Source organism: Podarcis muralis, chromosome 2 (genome assembly GCF_964188315.1).
Source record: "Podarcis muralis chromosome 2, rPodMur119.hap1.1, whole genome shotgun sequence".
Classification (NCBI taxonomy): domain Eukaryota; kingdom Metazoa; phylum Chordata; class Lepidosauria; order Squamata; family Lacertidae; genus Podarcis; species Podarcis muralis.
The window spans coordinates 61,626,633-61,645,728 of NC_135656.1; the positions used below are offsets into that span (position 1 = coordinate 61,626,633).

The window sequence follows — 19,096 nt, forward strand, 5'->3', positions numbered from 1 at the left end:
GATAAGAGCATATTTTGAACACACATAAAGATAGCCAGTTAGGATAGTTTAAGCTTTTGCCATAATTGCATGTTTTTCTAAAACGCTATAAAAGCTCTTTGAACCCTTCATTTGAGGGCCCAGTTTCTTTTGGCAGTTATCCAACTGGGTCTCTTTATTCACACTGTAGCATGCAATAAATCTGAACTCTTTCCAAGCGCTGTATTTGTCTTCTTTTGGTGAGAAGAATCTGTGTTTTTATTTGTAGGTACCTTCTTTTTAGGTAACACCAGAATACTTCATTAAAAAAAGAAGGCAAAAAGTAACAGATCAGGAAAGTAGTTCAAAACAAGTTGAACATTCACCTAAGTTTAAGGGTTTTACAGGAAATATCCCCTTTCTCCCCTACTCCAGAAAGTATTACTTTTGTCTTAAAAATATATATGGGTCAACATTTAGTGCAGGCCCATTTATATTCCCTTTAATACTGTATAATTGCATATGATAAAGACTTTCTGCAAAATACCGAAATATATTTTTATCACAGTATGAAACAGCTCACATGTTGCATGTATTAACTTTACAATTTAATTACAAGGGAAAATTAATATCCCATTGTATTCCATTGTAGTTTGGCTAACTTCCATTGTAGTCATAGCACTCAGGATGGTGTATAGTAGTTAAAAGCAGTTACAAAAACATTTAATAAAAATCTATCAACACAACAGAAAAACCCTACACATTTGATATGAAGAATCAAAAGATAGTTACCTGGTTCCGATCACGTGCACTTGTATATCTGATCTTCTGGATGAAGTAAAATATTAACCATGCTGAAGAAATTATCATCAAAACTATGAACGATATTGATACAAAGACAAGAGAACCACGGCTAAAGTTTTTGTTTGGATAGCGGGTTCCAACTGCTATTGCAATAATGACAGACATATTTTTCTCCAAGTAATTCAGAATCTCCTTAACCTTCAATTCTGTGATCATGACAGTGACAATGTCTCCAGTTCCTATCAAAAGAATAAGCAGAAGAAAACAATGAATCAACATGTAACATAACATGTATGTTTCTTAAGAAGCAAATCATTTGGCTGTACATATATACATTTAAACAAACTGTTAGGTATCAAAAAGCTGATCCCGAATTGTGAAAAACAGTATGAGATTAGCAGCCTCAAATTTTAGAAAATTATGAAAGCAACATTATTTTACAAGCACTTTTTTACATGCACATCTCTTAACCAACATCTGTTCAAAATGATTTAATTTCAAAACAACACAAATATGAACTATTCATACTGATATCTACCAAGTACAAAGCAGTGAGACAAAAAAAACCTATATTCCTCCTAAATATAGCAGTTTAGTTCTGAGGCTAAAGGAAACTCAAAAACATTGAAAAGAATTGGCCAAGCTATACCTTCACCCTTGAGTAAATGAAAAGATAATAATATTTCTTCTTGAGTGACCTAGAAAGTAATGAATGCTCCACTGGGCCAAGTATACAGGATAATATCCAACTAAGCAACTAAGTCATACTCAGAGTTAATCTTATGAAATTAATGGTCAACAATTTTCCACTGATATAAATGAATGAACTCCAAACATAACCAACATTGGATATAATACACAATCACTAGCTAGCTAAAGATTTAGTGATGGTTTTTGGTTTTCACTCAATCCAAGAAACAAAACTGACGGTCCCAGAGTAAAATTCAATGAAACCATTCAGCAGCAATAAAAAAAATGCAATTTTAATGGTAGAGCTTATTGGGCAAATTGAGAAAGGAAACTTAAAATAATGTTGTATATATATCTCCTGTGTACAGCATATCTCTGCCTAACAGATACTGGGTGAAAACACTGGACAACTCTGCCACACCCGATTGTGAGCTATAGAAGCATTTTCTCTGATGCTGGAGACAGAATGATGTACTCAAACAATTGGTCTGTCACAGTTCTCTTGCTGCTTATCTACTCTAATCTTAATTTTTTAACAATTGCCACAAATAACCTAGCAACTATATTTTTCTCCCTTACACGAGTCCAGGTAACAATAATTTAGAAGGCCAACATGGGAACTAATAAGTATTTGATACCTTTCTGTAGATGCTTTAATGTAGCATTCAGAGACTATGAACTTGAATATAATGCATCTGGTCACAGGTCCATCTAGCCAGTAATGTCTATTTTATGCATTCATGCTTTTTGAGAAGCCCACAGAGTACAAAGACAACAGCCCTCTCCCATTATTACACCACCAGCAATTGGTGATCAGGTACATGCTGGCTCTGAATCTGAAGGTTTGCCCAGAGCTAAAAACATATCACCAGAAGCAAATAGCCTACTTGAATGTTGTCCACTACTAGACGCCAAGTATTCTATATTTTATTGCATTTTGCAGTGGAAAAGCTTCTAGCATTTATTGCCTACTCGACTACCCCTATTACATTAAGGCAGCTAAGATCAGCCAGTGAGGGGCAAACAAGCAGGTTTAGAAAGAAGCAGGCCAGGGCTGAAGGTTACAGCAAATCCAATAGCTACCTCAATGCCAGCTCCCAGGGAACAACAGGAGAGGACTAACTAAAAATTAGATTAAAAGTATATGCAACTAATACTTGGCTGAGCAAGATTTCCAGCATTAACCTATGTCTAGGAAGAATGCAACTGAAGATTTCCCTTTGTCAGAGAAATAGTATTCTATCATAGTTCAACAGCGCAATATGGGCTCCAAATCTTGTATTTTCAGATACTATGCTAATGGAAAGCTGTCATGAAGGGTTTCTATAGATCATGTATGTTTTGTAGAATGTTTGAGCACAGCTAATACAATCATGCAAATATGCGTTGGAAGGGATTGTTGCACAAACCATACTCCGTATACCTATCCTTCTTCCCATCTAGTTTCTGTTACAGGCATTGAACTAAGCACATTATTTCCTTCTCTGTCACAAATAAAGTAGACATGGTAATATGCTATGGTCATGCAGCTAGTGGAGACTGCCAGTCTCAGCACTTTATCCAGCACTTTTATAAATCAAAGAATGAATGACCAACTTCCATGCTTGATAATCACAAAAAAGACAAAATGCTGTTAACTATCCACCATGATGTATCTGAACATGTCTAAAAACAAATCACAAATACCTTTAAAAAGTCTTACAACATAAGGGAAATAAGAAAGAAATGAGGAGAAAAGAATATCTGGTATCTTAGCTTTTACCTGGATGAGTCATGGTGACAGGCTCCTCACTTGACATATTATTGTAAATTACCACAGCTGAAGCATTATGTAAAGCTGCCCGCAGGATTTTTTGTTTAAAGGTGCAATTTCCTCGCTGCAGTAGGGCAACCCACTGCTTGTTTGTAGGAACTGGAAACCGAGTTCGTGGATCACAGCCTAAACGATCTGAAACTAAAAAAAGGAAAGAGATGTCAGTTAAAGTTTGTTGATAAAAATATCAAAAAAGCAGATCACTGGCTAAAATTATTCTCTAGTTATGAGACCAGAACAATTTGCACAACCCAAAGCAATTTTTCAGCTAAATAATAATCTGTAAGTGTTAACCATATTTGATCATTATGATCATTACACTTAAGGATTTTTTTCAGTTCCAGAATACTTACTAGTGAATATTTTCAATACCTGGTCAGAGGAATGGCAAAACGTTAGGATAAATTTGTTCATGTACTGCTGTCATCTTAAGTTGCCCAAAATTTATGTATATATTTAGAATTTTGAATGCAGATTTGGAAGCGACTCAAAAGGCCATCTTGTCCAACCCCTACCTGGAATATCGGAATCACAGATGGCCATCCAACCTCTATTTAAAAATCTCTAATTGCTTGGTACTCCAATTGCTTGGTATAGGGACACGGGTGGCACTGTGGTCTAAACCACTGAGCCTGGGGCTTGCCGATTGGCAGGTCGGCAGTTTGAATCCCCGCAACAGGGTGAGCGCCCGTTGCTCGGTCCCAGCTCCTGCCAAAAGCACGTCAAAGTGCAAGTAGATAAATAGGTACCGCTCCGGCGGGAAGGTAAATGGCATTTCTGTGTGCTGCTCTGGTTTCGCCAGAAGCGGCTTAGTCATGCTGGCCACATGACCTGGAAAAACTGTCTGTGGACAGATGTCAGCTCCCTTGGCCAGTAAAGCGAGATGAGCGCCGCAACCCCAGAGTCGTTTGTGACTGGATTTAACTGTCAGGGGTCCTTTACCTTTACCTTTTACCAATTGCTTGATACTTGGGAGACAGTCCTATTGTAAAAGGACTGTCTTGTAAAAGTCCTATTGTAAAAGGACTTGTCTTATAAACTAAGAATATGCAGTATAGAGAACAGAGCAAAAAAATATTTTATTTGCCATAGTTTGGTATGATTTTATTAACTATATCAATGATTAAAAAAACTGAGAAAGACCCCCCCCCCCAAAAAAAAATGTATACAACTTGATATGGCAAATTTAGTAAGATGTAATGGTCAATCTTTATGGTAGCTTTGAATCAGTACAATGTCTAATTGTGCCTCTACATGTATCAGAAAGGCAAACAGGCTGGCAATCTCTGTCGTCTTCATAGCTTCTCATAGAATCTTCCAATATTTACTGGAACTAAGGGATACTACCATACACCTTGAGTGCCAGACACATCAATCAGCATTGTAAAGGACACAGACAACCATGTCAGCAAGTTTAATTGTCAATAGTTGTCCATTATCATCTGTCATCTATGATCAGTTATTTAGAATCCATTTCTAATGTATATTTTTCTCAAGCTGAGGACTCTGAATATATATGCTGGAAAGTCTCCATGGCATAATGAAAAGCAATTTAAGAGTAATTTCAAGCTTATACAAATCACTTATTTAAAAATATGTGATCTGAAGTCATTTATGTCATTTCACAATCGTACAAAAGGTTACTATATAAAAGGTTTTTTTTTTTCAATAAAGTGCCAAATTCCATCAACCTAGTCTATTTCAAATTCAAGTACCTTCTCTGTACTGAGAACCACCCTCTACCTTAGCTCACTCACAATGAATTCTGAACTTCTTGGGTGCAGTGAATTTGCTATGCTTTCCAGTTTTTCAAGCTGCCACATTCAAAGATCATCTGGCTCAGAACATCTAGAGCTAAGCCACTTAAACTTAATATTATTTAGTATCTGATCTAACATTGCATACAAAACTGCTATCTAAGGTCTTGCCTTTCAAGTTGGTTAATTCTTTTTTTATTCAGTGGTGGTGTTCAATGCCTACAGCACAGGTGATGCTGTAATACTCAACTACTTAACAAGTTGCTGTAATGCTCTAATACTCAACAAGTAGTGGATTATTTGGAGAAACTGGTCTGTCCCACAAAACATGCAGAAAATGGGATTTCACCATCCTATTAAGTATCCTTCCTAGTCCTTCCAAGAGCTTGCAATGAAGTATGCAACTGCTTATTTTCTGGTAGCTATTGTACCTGCTAAAGCAAAATCTTCTGCATTTTCTATGTGTTATGTGTGAGAAACGTCTGAGGTTACACCTGGCAAACTTGCATAGTTGTGCTAATTAGAGAAAAATAGAAATCCCCATGTGTCATCTTTTGAGCTACAGGAAATAGAGACTGGGCAGAAAAGCATGTAAGCTGAAGCAAAACTGTGCTCAGACAGTTGCAATTTATTTTTTTTGGGGGGGCGAATAATTTCAGTCCACAGAATTTTGGAGCATAATCCACTCCAAAGGAGAATCTAAATCTCACAGTAGTTACCAGCTAGCAGACAGTGCTGATCAGATGCTTCTTGTTACAGATGGCTCTCTTGACTTTTACAGCTCTGGAAATATCCACACCTGAGATGTACACATTATATAAATTTCAGGGGTGGAGGGAATCAAACATGCCTCTAACTGAATTGCAGGTGCACTTTTCTGTAAACAAGTTTCCCTGAAACACCTTTTCTTGACTACTTAAATACAGAATCATCCAGCCCATGTGACAATCTGTATCACTTCAGATTACAAATGGATGGATGAAATGGTGAATGCTCACATATTACAAAACTGCACAAATGGGTTGGTAAAGAATGTTGGTCACCAATGAAAGGAATCTGTCAGTGAAATGAAGGAAGATGACAATTCCCTTCCCCACTACAGGCCCATGCCATCATCTGTTTGAGGATCCCTAATCCCCTGAAGCAGATTGGGGGGGGCAGAGAGCTATGAGAGGGTGAATTGCCCCCCTCCATTGCCTCCCTTCCTCATTCTGCTAGCAGATTCCTTCTGGAGTTCTAATCATCCATGGAGCTCACTGGGTGACCTTGCACCAGTCACTGTTTCTCAACCCTATCTCACAGGGTTGTGAGGATAAAAAGGGGAGAGGAAGAACCATATACATCACTATGAGCTTCTTGGAGGAAAGGTGGGATATAAATGCAATAAACAAATAAAATAAACATCTAATCTGAGTTGATATAACTGAAGTTTGGTACAGATATTTTTTAAAAAATAAACAAGCTAGTAAACACTGGTTTGGTCATGTCCACAGAATGGAAGATGGCAGGATCCCAAGGACGTGCTCTATGGTGAGCTGGCTTCAAGTACCAGGCCTGTTGACAGAACCAACTCTGCATTACAAAGATGACTGAAATGTGACATAAAGGCTGGTAACATCAACCCTGCATATGACAGCAGTGCCTGGAGACAGTCAATCAGGTTGTGTATCCACAGCAGTGACCAGAGGAGGAATAGGACCGCTGAGAGGAGCACAGAGAGAAGAAACGCCATGGGGCATCAGCCTCAGCACAACTGGGTGCCTTCATCTGCCTCAGCTGCAACAAAACACATCTCATCCATACCAGTGTCTCTACAGCCACAGCAGGTGCTGTAACTCTTCAACAATTTGACTTCAACCCCAAAAGTACACTCCTCCACTGTCCCCTAAGACAGACAGATGCTGTACACCAAAAGAAGTAAACTCCTGATATAATAGATTCAATGTAGGCATTTCCTTAACACAGCAATGTTGTTCAATTTTAAGCTTATTTGGAAGTACAGTACTGTAAAACTGTTGCAATGGAACTTATTTCAGAGTTGGTTTTATTGCATGGAAATATTAGTTTACTCACTATCTTTCGAAAAAGAGAAACCAGGTGGACCATAAATGTGCAAACATCCCACTATCACAGTGGATTTAAAAGGTAATATTTTGTTGCAGGTCCACTTGTGTTGCAAAAATGTTGTATCAGTATAAAGAGAAAAGACAGAAGCAGCACTAACACCTAGCAGCATACATTGCATTCCCCTCACAATTACAATATCAAATTAACAATTTCATGTAAACATTCAGGTTAATTCCCTGATGAACATATTTTGTTTCCTCTCATTCTCAGTTTTACCACAAAACTGGGGACATGTATTAGATTTAACGGAATGTGTGTTCTCTGGGAAAAAATGTTTTTGAGAACTCATTCCTATTTTACAGGAATGTCTCAAAAATGTTGATTGTTGTGATTCTAAGCCAAGGATAGGGAACCTGTGCCTCTACTGATGTTCTTGGACTCCCATCAGCACTAGCCAGTATGACCAATCATCAGGTAATAAAGGAAATAAAAGAGCTGGGAGTCCAATAGACTCCGCATCTTGACTGAAATTCTTCCGACAGATGCAACACAGATTATGGCCTTTCCCCTCAGTTATCAGTTTAAGCAGTCACCCAAGTTCTGCCTACAACTGAAATTTACTGAAGAATACAGAAGTACAATTTGCTTAATTCAAAGAGGAAGCAGCAGTGACTGCTCAGCAGTTATAGTTGACAAATTAGCATTGTGCAACATCTTACTCTTTTCTTCTCCAAAGTGCTTGAACTTAAATAAATGCTTATAATATCCACCTGCTAATATCAAAAACCTTGCCCAAAGTATCAAGCAATATGACTACAGTACTTGTGGTAGTTTTCACAGCACTGTGGAGAAAATATGTCCTAAAAAGCTTAGAACTAGAACACACATTTATAAATTGAAACAGTTTAAAATTAGGCTACTTTGGATTGGCAATATCAGAACATTTAGTCACCTGAGGCTCAAAGTACTTGTTATGAGGAGTTCTAGAATTCTTTCATCCTTGTGATGGTTAAACACAAAGCAGTCTGGGACAAGGTGGCAGGGGTGGGGACCGGCTTAACTCTTTCTCATTTAGTAGTTGTTTTAGCTCAATATCATACACGCTCAGCTCCTTTTTTAAGTTGCGAGAGAAAAGATGTAGGGTTCCCATATGTTTTCCCACTATGGAAGGAAAGTAGCTTAGGGAAGGCAGTTGTGAGCAAAATGACCAGAGGGGAAGGGAAAGCAGTTAAGAGGTCTCCCCAGGCACCTTTTCCCACAAACACAAGTTTGCCCCAGGCTACTTTGGGAATAAAACAAAAGTAGAAATGACATTTGTGATGTATTTTATTTTTCCTCTAAGTTTTAAAGTATCTTATGTGGGTTTTTTATCTGTCTGTCTGGTTTTAAGTCGCTCTGGGTTGCCCTGGGCAAGATAAAGTGACTAACAAATTCAATAAATAGTAAGAGGAAGAAGAGGATCAAGAAAAGATAATAGAATTTACTTAACATAGTTAAAATCTATGATACATACCGGTAAATACTTTTAGCATCGCTTTTTGTTGCCAGCATGTGCATGCGAGTGCAAATATTTCTGCTTCTGAACTATATTATATGTAAATATGGGATCAGATCAACATGACCAACATTTTAACAACCTTCATATCACCCTCAAACCAGTTACTCCATTCATGACATCGCATAAGAAGTATAACATATTCACCAGCTGTGTTCTGTCATCTCTTATGTTCCTTTTATCTTCACTTCTCACTTCCCTCTGTAGCCCCCTAGCCTGGTGCTGTGGCCCCCAGTTGTGTGATTTTCACCTGTAGCCTCCTTGGAATATCCTGGGGCCTCCCAGGGGGCCATCTGGCTCCCAGAGAGGAAACATTGGTCTACACAAATAGCTGCTCTCTAAAAATCCACACATCCACGAAAAACAACTAAAGCTTCACTGTGATGGTTCTACTACAATACTACTTACTTCTGACAAAAACACCAGTTACACCCAGGCCAACCCAGAACTAGCTTTAGCTGTAATTTTTGCCAGATAACCCACTCCTGTTCTATTCCAGAAAAAAATCTTCACAAATACCAGTATGTTTGGGGCCTTTATAATTTTCTTTTGCTTAAAATTAGAGTATCTCTGTTATCTAATCTTGAAGATAATGATTTCCTTCAATTTGAATAAAGTTTTCCTTAAATTTGAATTATTAAACAAAAACTATCTGACAACATTTTAAAGATTTTCCTGATACATAACCATTTATGGATTAGGATTCATCACATCACATATTATTCAAATTATTTTTTCCAGAGCAAACATTAGATATTGTCTGAAATACTTTTCCAAAGGAAAACTATGTCAGGGAATATCTAATGTTTTCACAAAACACAAAAAAACCCTCTACAGTATTTCAAAGAACAAGAAGTAGAGATCTGCATCACACTTAACAGCCTTTCCCAACTTGGTACCCTCCAGGTAGAATGGGAAATACAAACAAGAACACTATATAACATTATTACAATAAAACAGCAGTAAAAAGATTTAGGAGTTTACCTGTAAATGGAAACATGCAAATAATCTTAATACTCTGACAAATTGCAAATGCCTTCACAACTAGAGTTTATTCATGAAATTCAATTCAGTCACTTTACTTAATAAGTGCAATAATTTCAGTGCACTACAACACATATCCACAATCTTTACTACCTACACCAAAGTTCAGGGACAGTAAATTTGATGACAATGTCATTTACCTCAAGAACTTGGACTTCTTATGGAAATAAAAATGATCTAGATGGTATCCATCCTTAATCACAATGAACGTGGTATCATGGTTAAACTAGGACCTCTGAGACCAGTGTTCAAAACTTCACTCGGCCATTAAACTAAGTGGCCCAGTCTCAACCTCTCAACCTAACTTCACATGGTTGTTGTGTGAATTAAATAAGGAAGGAGAGAAGCATGTACACCATCTTCAGCTACTTGGAGAACATGGTATATAAATGCTATAAATAAATACTAAAGATCCATTCTTCTCTGAGATTATTCACACAGGCATAGTAATAGATCAAGAAACGTGCAAGCACCAGCCCATCTGCACCTGGCGCTATGCATCTGCTCCTATGCCCAGGGCCCAACTTTTGCTTTACCACCAAAAAATGTCACTTGAATATTTACTGTGGATGTAGAAGGTTGAACCTTGCATTTAGCAGATGTACACAACACACTGGCAAACAATTTCAAGTGCCTTTCCTACTCTTACTATGTATCTTGCTATGAAGCACCCAATCAGATGTGTTAAGAGTGTATTCATTTTCACAGTTGACTCACAGCAGTAAAAGGGTCACCTGGTACAACTATTGAGATCAGACATATTCAGGTTAACTGACACTCAAAATACTAAAAATAAGCTACATACAGCAGCTTACATGCCTATTCTAAAATGTGTGACTTCAATTTCACTCTCATATTAACTGCTTAAAGACAATGCATCTGATATAGAACAGCCTAAATAGAGCAACACACAAGAAAAAAAAGGTGGTAGTTAATGGCTGCAGTAATTTGGAGGGGTGAAATTTCATAACCTATAATGCTGACTAACTGAAAGTAGTCGTTTTCTATTTTAAAATAAAACAACTTTGCTAGCAGTCTATAAGCTGTTTAGCCACACTATTTTCCATTCAGTATCAGAAAAGTAGCATACAAACAACAGATGAAAGAATTGTTTCAAAACAGTTTTAAAATTCTTTAAATAAAATAAAGCCAACTGGAATAGGGGTTCAGTAAAAAAAGTGCCCCTAAAAATTATTCAAGTTCTGCCTTTTTTATTCCACCCCTCCCCCAAATAAGGAGAAACCTATTCCTGTGATGGAAAGAGGAAGTGATGGAAAGTGTGATGGAAAGAAGAGTCAAAATAGATAATTTCAGAGACGTAAACTGTCCTTCAGAAGCACAAACTGTCCATATGAGAGGTATGAAATGTCACTAATTTGTGGACCTCATACTTACACCCCACTCTTCCCAAATGGTACAATGCAGGAGCACTCTGTTTCCTACTTCTTATTATTTCTGAATTGCTGTCCATGTACAAGATGCTATTCACCATGGTCCCCCACCTTTCGGTTTGGAGAACTACTGTATATTTATACAGACTTTAGAGTTATCAATACGTTTATGTCACTCAGTTCTTGTCCTGCAAATGTTCACTCTGTCTGGCTAGAGTTGGAGACTGGATGCAGACAAGCTAACTAAAGCTGAATCCAGATAAATAATTATGGCTGAAAATGCTTTGTGCCCATGTCTATTCCTTGGACATTCAGATATACCTGAACCTAAATTGTACTATCAATAGGTCCTTAACAGTCAAGACAGCATAAAACGAAGAACATCTATAACCTCAAACAACTATGTATTGTTTTCTATTAAATTTGTTCCAAATAATCTTTTTAAATGTTTAGGGCATGTCATTCTCAGCATGCATGTAATGTTAGTTTCACAGGACGAAAAAGGAAAAACCTGCAGTATTTAGATGAATTACGCAAGGTTTTAAGCAAACTGTTAACATGCAAAGAGCACAAAAGAAGAAGAAAATTAAACAGAAGTTGAGGTATGAAGAAAAAATAGGAAGTAGAAAATGATACAGGCCTAAGGCTGCAATACTATACACATAAACCTAGGAGTAAGTCCTACGATGAGACTTGCTTATGAGCAGACATGCATAAGATCACATAACTCAGAGTACTGACAATTAACTGCATAGAAGTACTAAATTAGAACCTATTCACCACTTAACGCTTACATGTATGTCCTAATTGCAATTTAAAAAAATTAGTTACATAGCACTTTCCACTTTACAATAGCTATAACACTGCATACTTAATGTATGTCTTATGCTTACATTCCAGAGCAACCATTTTTTCTAAGCAAGTTTTCAACTGTGCCAAAAAATCAAGCTACTGTGTATAAGAATCTGTTAAATATATACAAAGCACTCTTACACAACTTTAAACAAATCTTAAGCATCAATTTATGATATTAGGTAGAATAGAACTTTATTGCTCCAAGGTCTTTCAGAACTAAAAAGGTACCCAAGAGACTGTCGGGTTGAGATTTTTTAAAAAGACTTACCCATGTGTCTAAATTAATGTAACAGTAATTAATGGATTAACTTTCAAAGGACTAGGAAAAATATTCTTTTTATAGAGAGCTGCTATTGGCGGGACTGCCTGTTCTAGATGGAACTTCACTTTAAAGCAAGTTAAACACTAAAGCTAAGACTGACCGGCCTTAGTCTCAGCTTTGTTTTTGAGGGCCAGATGGCATCCACAGTCAGATTGCTTGCAATTAGTTCCCTGATATGTTGCTTACCTCCTTAGAGGGAAGAACCTTGCCACTATTATCATTCAAACCTGGAAGGCTGTAGAAATTTGCAGCAAATGCAGAAACCATCATTCTTGCCTGTTGGCTGAAACTAGTGTGATACCATACTAGATTCTTATGTGGGAGGCTTAGAATCAATCTTGTGTTCAATGCCCTTGAATACTCACAAAGAGCCATTTCACACATTCACAGCAGCAAACTCAGATTTACTTCAGAAGGGCAACTTGACAGGCAGCTCCCAGCAGGCTGAAAAGGAGTGCCTATGATACATGTGTTTTCAACATGTGTGTATGTATTTTAGGTGTACACCTACAAAAATGTGTAAAATTGTACTACATTCACCCAAATGTACTTCACAGGTCAGTCCATGAACTGCGTTTCAGTTACCAATTGCTTAAATAAGGAATTACTGAAACCCAACCAGAACCAATGGGCAAGGGAGGAGGCAGAGGGTTTGATAGTTTTTGTGAAAATTTTAATGTGCACTGTAAGGAAAGCTTAACAAACCAAAGCCTCATTTAAACTAAAGAGAAAGAACCAAAGGAAATCCTTACCTCCATTGATTGGCAGAGGTGCCAAAAGTTGGCCTCTGACAGCTACTTTGGGAGAATCTTGTCCATAGCGCCCACGCTCAAGTATCAGCAAAGTAGGTGTTGAACGATCAGGACTCAGTACAGTCACATTTATGAGGGCTGTATAATATGCTTGACTAGCATTATCTGCACTAGCTGGAAGAGTGTAACAATTAAACAGGACCAAAATGGGCACAGAGGATAAATAGCTCCAATAAGGCAAAACCCACTTTAGGAACATTTTCAGCCCTAAAAAATGTAAATTTTATCTTCAAAACGTCTCTTGAACAAAAGATTATTGTGTGCATAAATGCATGTTATTCCATATCACAATAAAAAGGAATTAGAATCGCTACAAGAAGCAAGAGTGCCACCCTGGGTGCCTAGTCCTTTCCATACATTCAGCCACTAGAGGAAGCTTAAAATGATATGGATGGTGGGGGAAAGGAGATTAAAAAAATATATATGTCGGGTTTTAAAAGGTGGAAACGAATCCGAACGAAGAAGCCGGGATAATAACCTAAGCTCTACAGCAGCTGCAAGGAAGACGACACACAAAAATCTTATTCGAAGGAGACGAGGAAGGGGGGGGCACTGGGATCCAAATGCTTTAAAAGCAGAGGATGGGGCTCCAGAGGCCGAGCTGTCCGTCACTCGATTCCCGAAGAGAGGGGCAGCTCTGGGCCTGCCCGCTCGCCTCCTGGGGCTTCGCTTTCTGCCAAGGAGATGGATGAAGGTAGGCAGAGAAGCGCAGGTGGCGGCGGTCGCTCGCTCCGGCGGGGCTTCGTATCTCCGGGGGCGGCCGCGGAGAAGGAGCGGCCGACAGTCTCGTCCGAGGGGGGGAAGCAATCACTCAGCGTCGCCGCTCCACCCGAGGGGCAGAGAGAGACAGAGAAGGCGAACGGTGCCGCCGCCGCTTCCAGGACAGCCTGCGGCTCGGCAAGGAGAGCGCTTCGGCGCCGCTGCTTCGGCCGCCCCGGAGCCTTCGGCCCTCCTCAGGCTTGCTGTCGGGTCCCGAGGCGGAGCCCAGTTTCGCGCGCAGCCTCCACAGACCCTCCCCAGCCCCAGGCGGTCGACTGCGGCGGAGTCAGGAGCCGCGGAAGCTCCATGGAGGCCGACTCGGCTCCGGCCGCTTCGTGGGTCCCTCCTCTTCCTCTTCCCACCCCCACCCCCCTCGCTCAGTCCGGCCGCGCGACCAACAGCCGAAGGGGAGCTCGCGGCGCCAGCAGCCCCACCCACCGAGCAACCGTCAAGCCTTTCCCTTTCCCCCCTCAGCTTGGAAACAACGGCAGCCGGCAGCGCCCGGGCGGGTTCTTACGGCGGAACCACCAACTGCAACCTGCCGGGTAGATTCTCGCGCCGCGTGCGCAGGCGCACTGCGCCAACCCATTGCTCGCCCTCGTCCTCTCTCCCTCCTGCCCCCACGCACCGCCACGAGGAGGTGGGAGGGAACTCGAGTGAAAAGTCACACCCACTCCTAGGGGAGGGTGCGCGAGCGTTACAGTCAGGGACTGAGGCAGCGGAGGCGGGGCTAGTTTAAAAATAGTTGGGTTGCGCTGGATTCTGAGGGAGAGGCGGCAGCGCGGTCGCTGTTCTTGGGGAGCTGAACCGTCGAAAAGGGAAAAGGCAGCCAGGCTTAGGGACAGCTGTGCCTGCGAACCAGCTCCACACATCTATATGTATCTTCCTTACATTGCTTTACTGCAACCCCTCCCCCCTCCACACACTCATTGGACACTGAGGCAGGACTGGTGTGTGTGTGTGTGCTCCCAACAGAAACTGACCCTTTCTCCTCCGCCGTTACCAGTCGATCGAAGCTCAGTGTTATTATTATGCCCTCTTCCGAGGGAGCAAAAGCAGGGCAGCAACACCCGTCAAGCAAATCACTCCTTCGCTCAGTCCGTTTACCTCACACCGGCCATTCCATTTCCCAGCCATAAGCCCCCTTTTCCTTTCCGCATTATGCTGTGCCTTCCACACGTTGACATAATAGTTAACGACACTCCACTCCTCCCCATCATTTTAGGAGGAAATTGCCTCACAAATTCACTTCTCTGATGAGAGCTAGAAATCCCCTCAGGCTTCGCGCAACCCACATTTCTCTAGGACCCAAGTCCCCTCAAGTCAGCATAATTCACCTTGCCTTGCTCCGGTGGAAGGGCCAAAATCAGGGCTAAAGCTGCACATTCAGAAGGTCCTGGGTCCAGCGTCTTTCATCTCCAGGTAAGGCTGGGAAATATTCCTTTCTGAACCTCTGCAAAGATTTTGCCGGTTGGTGTAGACCAGGAATACATGCCAGAGGTCGGTGAAGCCTGAGATCCCTCTTACACAGACACACACAGCTTTCCCCCAATCCCTCTTTCTCACGCACGGGCTAAGCAGTGTGTGTGTGTGTTGGGGTCTTATGAGGGTCATTTGCCTGGGCGTCTAGATTTCTTCCCTCCTGCCTATGTATTAAGTTGTTGGTGAGTGCATAGTGTAAGCATGTCTCTTCTGGCTCCTTTTTAATAAGTTAAACCTCATATGCCAAATTACATTTCATTGGGGTTAAATGTGGCTTAAACCATATCCTGATAGAAGAGAAACTTTTTGTCCCACTGGCAATATGCTGGCCAGACAGTGGATTCACAGAAATATCAAGCTACAGAAGCTGCCTATTTACCCTCTGCTAGTCTATCTATATAGCACCTTCTGATCCATTCCATTTCCCAGCCATAAGCCCCCTTTTCCTTTCTGCATTATGCTGTGCCTTCCACACGTTGACATAATAGTTATTGTATTCTGCTCTGGTCAGACCTCACCTGGAGTACTGTGTCCAGTTCTGGGCACCACAGTTCAAGAAGGACACTGACAAACTGGAACGTGTCCAGAGGAGGGCAACCAAAATGGCCAAAGGCCTGGAAACGATGCCTTATGAGGAACGGCTAAGGGAGCTGGGCATGTTTAGCCTGGAGACAGTGGCGTAGCGTGGGGGGTGCAGGGGGGGCCGGCCGCACCGGGCGCAACATCTGGGGTTAGGGCAAATCCACGGGTTAGGGGGTGCAAATCCACGGGTTAGGGGGCGCAAATCCACGGGTTAGGGGGCGCAAATTACTTGCCTTGCCCCGGGTGCTGACAACCCACGCTACGCCACTGCCTGGAGAAGAGGAGGTTAAGGGGTGATATGATAGCCATGTTCAAATATATAAAAGGATGTCATATAGAGGAGGGAGAAAGGTTGTTTTCTGCTGCTCCAGAGAAGCGGACACGGAGCAATGGATCCAAACTACAAGAAAGAAGATTCCACCTAAACATTAGGAAGAACTTCCTGACAGTAAGAGCTGTTCGACAGTGGAATTTGCTGCCAAGGAGTGTGGTGGAGTCTCCTTCTTTGGAGGTCTTTAAGCAGAGGCTTGATGACCATATGTCAGGAGTGCTCTGATGGTGTTTCCTGCTTGGCAGGGGGTTGGACTCGATGGCCTTTGTGGTCTATTCCAACTCTATGATTCTATGATCTGTCCCTCTTGATTCAAAGGGAAGAGCCTGGACTGTATCACCAGCTGCCAAAACCAGAAGAGACTTCCTAACATATGCCAAATATATCCTTAATTATATTGTACCTTTATGTGGGTTTTAACTGGAACCTGGTGTGAGAGCCAATCCTGGCTGAAAAGCAGTACATAAATAAGTTAATATTATGTAGTGCAATCCCATGTATTTTGTTTAGAAGGGACTCTTATCTAGTTACTTAGGAGTAATACAATTAAACACAGCATAATTTACTTATGAGTAAATGCACTTAGAATTGCACTGATTCATTTTACTAAATATAAACATCCCATTCTTGTTATACCTTGTATCATCAACCAGCTTTTCCTCTTTTGGTGCTTATTAGTCCTTCATTGTGACTATTGAGAATGTGGAGAATGAGCACATTTACTTCATAGCAGAATAATGGGCTTAGCATGTGTTTCATCTACATACATCCACACATTTCATACATACAGAAGACTCATGGCTATTATGGGTGCACATTTTTAAATGTTGGGGTTAAATATTCATCTCCATCTTGGTCATACACCGATCAATATTTCATAGATGAAGGTCAGGGTATCACTGGGGTGGGGGAAGACTTGTGGCTGTTACCTGTGCTGGCAATAAAGGGGGAGAGGCTACAGAATTTGTCCATGCTGTAGCACAGTTTTTGTTGGAGTTTTAATCAGCCTTCTACAACTTATTTAAAAATATTTATAGGCTGCCTTTATGACTAAAATCCTCTCCAAGTGGCTTACACAATAACACATAAAAACACTTCCTGAAAATATTAAAACAGAATACAATACTAAAACTTCCAATAAAGCTCACAACATTAATAAAAGCCATAATAATAAATACACATGCATCCCAGGAATAAAACATAATTTGCAGAAGTGCAATGGCAGCATAAGGTATCACTCATAAATAAGCCACTGAGACTAAGCAGGTTGTCAAGGCCTTTCTGAAGACATAATAATAATAATAATAATAATAATAATAATAATAATAATAATAATAATAATAATTTTATTTATAAACAGTACTAACTGTATGGCAGCCAGCTAGCAGTGAATTCTGGAGTCATGGGCTATCACAGAGAAAGCCCTCCACATTGTGCCCACCATCTTGGTGGCATGCAAGTGAGAATGGCCTCAGTTGTTGGCCATAACATGTGAAAAGATTGGTATTAGTGAACATGGTCCTTCAAATTACTTGGATCCAAGTAATGCTCTAAGGTTTTACAAGTTAAAATTGGCAGATTGGGCTTGGAAAGCACACCAGCAACCAGTGCAAGTGGCACAATAATGGTGTCCTATGATGCAAATACTAGCACCCATCAGGATTCATGTGGCTACATTCTGAACTAGTTAAAAGTTTCTGAGTCATGTTAAAGGCAGCCCCCCCAAACCCCCCCCCCCATTTCAGTAGTTAAGCCTAGCTTGCCCATGAGAAGGGCATGGGTTACTGTCTGAACTTTCCAGAGAAGGCTGCAGTTGGTACACCAGCAGATGTACCATATATATATAAATAATACCACCACATGTAACAATGGTAAAGTAGTTGTAATTTTGTTCAGATTTAATATGGAACATCCCATTCATGTGAATCTATCTGACCCTTGAGATTATGTAGTATCTAAAGTCTTGCCTTGGCCCTGCCATTATCAGAAATACTAGAAACAATGTCCTCTCAGGGGTGGCTCCCTGACTGTGTATCTCACTACCTAGTGAGATTTGCCAGCCCCCTCACTCACAGACTTTAGGTGTGTGCTAAAGACCAGCCTGAGTCTGAAGGCCTTTTAACTGTCTTATTGGACTCCTGTTTTATATAGCTGTTTAGGGTTTTCTTTGTTTTGTTTGCTATATTTAATTGATTTTAACTTGTATTTATTCCAATTTATCCTTTTAAATTGCTTTCTGAAGGCTTTTTGCTCTGAAAAGTGGGTACACAGATAAATAAAATAAATATGCATGAAACCACTCCGGATCACTTTTTATGTCCTCAGAAATGGATGCCACAAAAAATCCAAAAAGAAAACTCAGAAGCAACCTTCCATCTAACACAGTGTTTCCCAACCGGTGTTCCGCGGCACACTAGTGTGCCGCGAGATGTTGCCTGGTGTGCCGCGAGCGAGTCCAAAAAAGGTTGGGAAACACTGGTTTCTCTTTCAAAAAGGAAACGTGGGTTAAAGCAGCGACGCCGCCTCCCACTCACTTTCCTGCTCTGGCTTCCCTAACAGTTTTCCGAGTTGCGTCACTGGATCCAGCCCCCTTTTCCACATGTGACACGGGGCTGGAGGGAGGGAAAGAGGGCTTTACGTCGCGCACAAAGGCAGCCTCCTAGAAGCGCTCTGGGCCGGCGCCGTTTCGCCGAAGGCGCCGGAGGACCCCCACCCTCAGCTCCTTCAGAAAGGAAGCCCCGCCCCTCGGCTCCCTACGCCGCCAGGCAGCTCAGCTGACTGATGAGGATGTTCTGCGGCGGCGGCCGCCGCACAACCACCGCAGTTGCTGGCAGCGTCCGCAGCGCAATAAGTAACAGCGCCTGGTGCTGCCAA

General features: G+C 41.0%; 1 protein-coding gene across 3 annotated transcripts in view; it reads right to left on the reverse strand.

The window, feature by feature from the left end:
• The window catches only part of RNF130 (ring finger protein 130), a 44,322-nt gene extending 29,911 nt beyond the window's left edge, over positions 1–14,411 (reverse strand). For 2 of the 3 annotated variants that reach the window (XM_028718260.2, XM_077924610.1), the window contains exons 1-3: positions 13,009–14,411; positions 3,215–3,406; positions 751–1,001 (exon numbers count right to left, since the gene is read on the reverse strand). In XM_028718260.2, coding sequence (XP_028574093.2) covers positions 751–1,001; positions 3,215–3,406; positions 13,009–13,267 — 702 coding nt within the window. In that variant the 5' untranslated portion in view covers positions 13,268–14,411. The remainder of the gene's footprint in view (positions 1–750; positions 1,002–3,214; positions 3,407–13,008) is intronic. The other variant, XM_028718259.2, reaches the window with a different exon arrangement.
• Between the last annotated feature and the right edge of the window lie 4,685 nt (positions 14,412–19,096).